Source organism: Corapipo altera, unplaced genomic scaffold (assembly GCF_003945725.1).
Source record: "Corapipo altera isolate COAL_440 unplaced genomic scaffold, ASM394572v1 134, whole genome shotgun sequence".
NCBI lineage: Eukaryota > Metazoa > Chordata > Aves > Passeriformes > Pipridae > Corapipo > Corapipo altera.
Genome location: NW_020885059.1, coordinates 335,313 through 340,727, shown reverse-complemented (window position 1 = coordinate 340,727; position 5,415 = coordinate 335,313). Strand labels below are relative to the sequence as shown.

Sequence of the window (5,415 nt, the reverse complement as noted above, 5' to 3'; positions counted from 1 at the left end):
GAGAAGAGGAAAAGGATGGTTTGGATTTTGGGTCAGGGGGAGAAGAGCAAAAAGGACGGTTTGGGTTTTGGGCTCTCACCTGGCAGGACCTCGTAGATGTCCTCCCCTTCCACCTCCACATTGGGCTCCTCCTGGGTCAGGGTGGTGTTGTGGGAGGTGTTCATGGAGTCAGAGCTCTCCACGTCGTTGTAGAGCTCTTCCTCATCCTCCTCCTCCTCGCACGGGATAGTCAGGGAGCTCAGGTCTGGGGTGGGGAGAGCAAAAAAAAACGGGGTGAAAACCAGCAAATCCCCCACTTTCAGCCAGGGGAAACCGCACCAACCTCTGTGCCCGCTCAAGGTGTGAACTGCCCCCCGGGAGCATCCGAGGTGACAAACAAAAGAGGCGCAAACGAGCTGAGAATTGGCCAAAACAAAGGAAAAGCGGGAAATCCAAGAGAACAAAGTCAAATTCCACGTGTGCCTCAAGGAACAGAGCTGCCCTTGCTTTCCAGAGGGTTTTTCCAAAGGCAGGGCTGGAAGTGTTGTTGGTGTCAAAGTGTTCCCGGGTGGGAAGGTGCTGTCGGGATCTTCCCAAAGAAACGGGACACGCTGGATGGGGCCAAACTCACCCTTCAGGAGGAACTGGATCTGGTCCACCCAGTCTTCAGCCTCTGCTGGGCTTGGGGCTGTGAACTGGAGAGAGGGGCAGCTGTTACTGGGCTGGGTTGGAGGGAGAGCAATGGGATTTGCAGCTGGAACAAGGGTTTCAGCCCTATAAAAGGATTTCAGCCCTATAAAAAAATTTCAACCCTATAAAAGGATTTCAGCCCCATAAAAGGATTTCAGCCCCATAAATGATTTCAGCCCCATAAATGATTTCAGCCCTATAAAGGATTTCAGCTACACCAAAAGAATTCAGTCCTACATAAGGATTTCAGCCCTATAAAAGAATTTCAACCCTATAAAAGGGTTGAAATTTCAGCCCTATAAATTATTTCAGTCCTATAAAAGAATTTCAGCCCTATAAAGGATTTGAGCCCTATAAAGGATTTCAGCCCCACACAAGGATTTCAGCCCTATAAAATGATCTCAGCCCATGGAAATCCACTGAGCCTGAGTTTCCTTTTCTCTGTTGTCTTCTGCAGAAGATTTGGAAGGTGACAACTGCTCACCCCCCAAAAAAAACCAGCTAAATATCAACCCCAGAAACCACCAAACCTCATCCCTTGGCTTCAGCCCCCACCCCTGGCAGGAGTTCACACCCCGAGGGGGTTGGGAGGAGTCCTTTGGAAACAGGGAATGGCGATCCCGGCTCTGCCATTGTCCACCCTGGGACAGCAGGAAAAGCCATTCCAGGGCTTTATCTCCCTGTTCCAAGCAGGGAAAGAGCAGCAGGACAAAGCCAGACCCATCCCAGAGGAAGCCTGTCAAGCTCAATTCGTTAAAATAATTCAGATGGAAACCACGATTCCCCACGGAACGGGCTCTGCTGCCGGCCCCGATCCAGGGCCCTGCATCCCAAATCTCCCTGAAGCCCATCCAGGCTCTCATTCCCACTTTGTGGATTGGATTTTTAGGCTCCCTCCTGGATGCTCAATAAACTGCAGGTTTATATTTATCCTGGCTCTGCAGGGCTTGGTTAAAACCGGGCTTTTCCAACTCGATCCTCGACTGGTTCCATCCCCTGTTCTCCCTGATCCCTTGGGAGAGCCCGGGATCACCCCCCGTGCCCAGGGAAGGTCCCTGCTCAGGTGGGGAGAAGCCCCTCCCGAGGTGCTGCTGGTTTTGTGGAATTTCAGCCCTACAGAGGATTTCAGCCCCACTCAAGGATTTCATTCCTATAAAACGATCTCAGCCCATTGAAATCCACTGAGCCCACGTTTCCTTTTCTCTGTTGACTTCCGTGGAATCGCAGAATTATGGAATTTTTTGGAGTTGGAAGTGACCTTTGGAGGCCACCTAACCCACCGACCCCTGAAATGAGGGACACCCCCAGCCAGCCCAGGCTGCTCAGAGCCTCATCCAACCTGACCTCGGGTGTTCCCAGGGATTGGGAATCCACCACTTCTCTGGGAAAACCTGTGCCACCCTCACCGCGAAAACAAATCGGGGTTTCCCCAGGAATTTAGACATTCCCAGCCCTCCCGACCCTGCAAGTCCAGCCTGCACCTCAACCCCTACACCTGGGACCATGGGCTTTTATTCCCAGCCCAGAATTCCATGTTTTCCCCCCCGTTTCCTACCTCGTAGGTGCGTTTGCCAGGGCAGGTTAACTCGAAACAGCATTTTTTCCGGGAATCTTTGCGGAGGTGGGAAACCAGCCGGGCACTGTAGTGCTCGATGGAGAAGGTGCCTCTTGGTTGCTTGCCTGGAAGCAGAAAAACGGGCTAAATTTGGGAGTTTCCACAAGAATTCCACCCCACCGAAACCCACGGAGCCCGGGATTCCTTCGCTCCGTCCCCTGGAGATTGTTTGGAAGGTGAAAACTGCTCATCCCCCAAAACCCCCGGAGCAAACAACCCCAAAACCCACCAAACCTCAACCCCCGGGCAGCAGTTCACACCCCAGGGGTGGGATGGGATGGGAGGAGTTGGGAAGCTCCTTTGGGAAAACAAAAAGTGCTGGAGCTCCTCAGACAAAGGACGGGGGAGGAGGACAAAGACCCATCTTCACCCTCAGACCCCCCCCTGGGGTTTAACCCTGTCCCTGCTGCGGGTTGGAACCCCTGGATAGGAAGGGGGTTTGTAGGGCCTTTTCCTGCCCCTGGAATCCTGGGAAGCCCATCCATCTCCTGTCGGGATGGACCTGATGGAGCACGACAGCAAAATATTGATATCCACCGGCACGAGGATTAAATACAGGCACCGGGGGCTGGAGCTCATGGAAAACTTGGAACAGCCTTTTATTCCCCCCCCCTCAGCTCCATTCCTTGTCCCCTTTTTTCTCGTTTCATCCCCATCAAGGGGGAAAAAAATTAAATCAAGCTGAGCTCTGCCTTTCTAGAACCCTGATAAGGGATTAATCCCGGCCTTCCCAGGTCAGATTTTATCCAGTCCTTCACAGTAAAGGCTCTTCCCTTCTCTTTTTCATCCCTTTCCCTGTATATTTTGGGAACAAATGCGGGTGTGTCTCTCTCACCACTTACTTTTCTCATTGGCATAGTAGTAGAAGGTCTTTCTGTTGAGGACACACCACCTCTTGTGCCACTCTGCCCCAAAAAAGCTGTGATCTGGCAAAGAAAAGGGCGTCAAAAGAGGGGAAAAACAGTCATTTTTGTCCTTTCACCGTGTGTTTCGGACGGATGTGATGCTGAAAGGGCAGGAACACGCTTTGGGTTAAACCTCCCTGATATATATAAAAGTAAAATAAGTTTTAATCTGCAGCTGGAGGAAGCTAAACCAAGCACCAAGTCCTAAGCTCAGCTCATGGGATAAAAAAAAAGGGGCTGTTCTTGCCTCCTCCCACCTTGTCACAGAGTAAATAAATCAGGATAAAATCGGAGTGATGAGGAAATAATTTGTGGCCTTCGCAGGAGTTGGTAAAAATGGAGATAAACCCGAGGCTGACTCAGGGGCCTTATCTCAAGCCCTTAATGGGTGTGATGCTCCCAACTGCTGGGGTTTTATCCTCATTAGGGATCGCTCGTTAAAAGGGCACATTTTGCCTCAGAGGGCTGGGCTGCTGCTTAATTCGATTTTTTGGGGGGGTTTAATCTTTGTGCAGTTGGATGATCTGCAAAAGAGAAAAAAAAAAAATCGAGGCCCTCTCCTTGGCCATGAGAAAGAAAATTTGCACATTTGGCCTGTGAAAATCTGCAGGGAAATAAAAAAACAAACCATGTTTTCCTGCTTGTTCTTCCCCTGAAAACTCGAATTATTGGCAATTCTGACAGGGCATCCCCAAACCTTACCCTGTGATTCCAGGTCTTACCTCGGGATCTCTTCTCCAGGTATCCTTGTTTCAGGATGTTCCCTGTATCCGGGACAGGCTTTGGTGGGTTCTCCTCCAACCCTGCAGGGAGCAAAGCAAAGGAAAACCTTGGGATTCCCCATTCCCACATATCCTCAGCTCCTTTCTCTGCAGGAGAAGCCAGAGCAGGGGCCTGGAGGTGAAGAGAATGCTCTGCCACGATCCCACCAGATTCCCACAGGAGGGAAAAGGCTCCCAGGAGTGCTCAGGGAAGGCAGGACCGTGGCTGTCAGGGATGCACAGCCCCATCCTCAGCCCTCCTCCCCCCAGCCAAGGCTCTCTGGGAGCTCCAAGGAGGAGCTGCTCAGGTGGATGGACTTGGAAAACACAATCCCCTTGTCCCAGGGCTGCTCTGGACCAGGCTCCTCACCCCACTGAGGGCAAAACTCCCCCCACTGAGGGCAAAACTCCCCCCCCAAACCCGGGGTCAGGACCCCTGGGGGAGCTGCTGCTTTCCCACTTGTGTTTTGCCCCACTGGAGATCAATTTTCCATGGAAGCAGATCCCCTGTTTGGGGTTATTTGTGGCCCTGGTTCATAAAATCCTGGAATCGTGGATGTTTTGGGCTGGAAGGAGCCTTGAAGACCATCCACTTCCAACCCCCCAGGGACACCTCCCACTAGCCCAGGTTACTCCAAGCCCTATCCAGGGGCTGTTCTAGTGGGAATTGCCACAGCAGGGAATTGGAACTGGATGATCTTTAAGGTCCCTTCCAACGATTTTATAATTTTACTTTATAATTTTATAATTTATATTTATTATAGAAATATACTATATTATATATAATTACATATTTTATAGATATTATACATTATAAATTATATATTATGTATTATATAAATTATATATAATATATAATATGTATTATACATTATATAATTCACATATATATGATATATAAAATATATACATAATATACTATATTATATATTTATATAATAAATATAAATATATTATATTGTGTATTTATATATTAAATATAAATTATAAAATATATTATGTATATATAATATATATTATATATTATATATAAATTAGATAATTATATATAATATAATATATGATAAATATATATAATTATATCACGATTTTTAATAAATTTATAATTTTATAATTTATATTTTATGATTTTATAATCCCGCTCTGCCTCAGCCCCCAGAAGGGCCAGAACCCCCCGTGGTGCCCCCCCTCCCTGGCACCCCTTTCTGTGCCCAGGTGAGCACACCTGCCTGGCACAAACCCCCTGCAGCCACTCCCACCATCTGCCTCATAAAAAAACCCCACATCGTCTCCTCGAAAACAAACCAAAAAACCAACCAAAAACCGAACCCAACCCCGAGCCCTTTTGCCGATGCAAATCCCAAAATGTCATTTTCGGGGACGTTCATGATTAGGAAAACGGGGCCGGTGCCGCCGGGGAGACCCTGCGAGGGTGAACATTCCATTCCCGTGCCCGCCGCCGGCT

The 5,415-nt window shown here is 48.8% G+C and overlaps 1 protein-coding gene across 2 annotated transcripts in view; it reads right to left on the bottom strand.

The window, feature by feature from the left end:
- Positions 1 to 5,415, bottom strand: part of SKAP1 (src kinase associated phosphoprotein 1) — a 149,593-nt gene that overhangs the window by 27,417 nt on the left and 116,761 nt on the right. For both annotated transcript variants that reach the window (XM_027668946.1, XM_027668947.1), the window contains 5 exons: positions 3,912 to 3,992; positions 3,127 to 3,210; positions 2,225 to 2,349; positions 611 to 674; positions 80 to 244 (listed from right to left, as the gene is read on the bottom strand). In XM_027668946.1, coding sequence (XP_027524747.1) covers positions 80 to 244; positions 611 to 674; positions 2,225 to 2,349; positions 3,127 to 3,210; positions 3,912 to 3,992 — 519 coding nt within the window. The remainder of the gene's footprint in view (positions 1 to 79; positions 245 to 610; positions 675 to 2,224; positions 2,350 to 3,126; positions 3,211 to 3,911; positions 3,993 to 5,415) is intronic.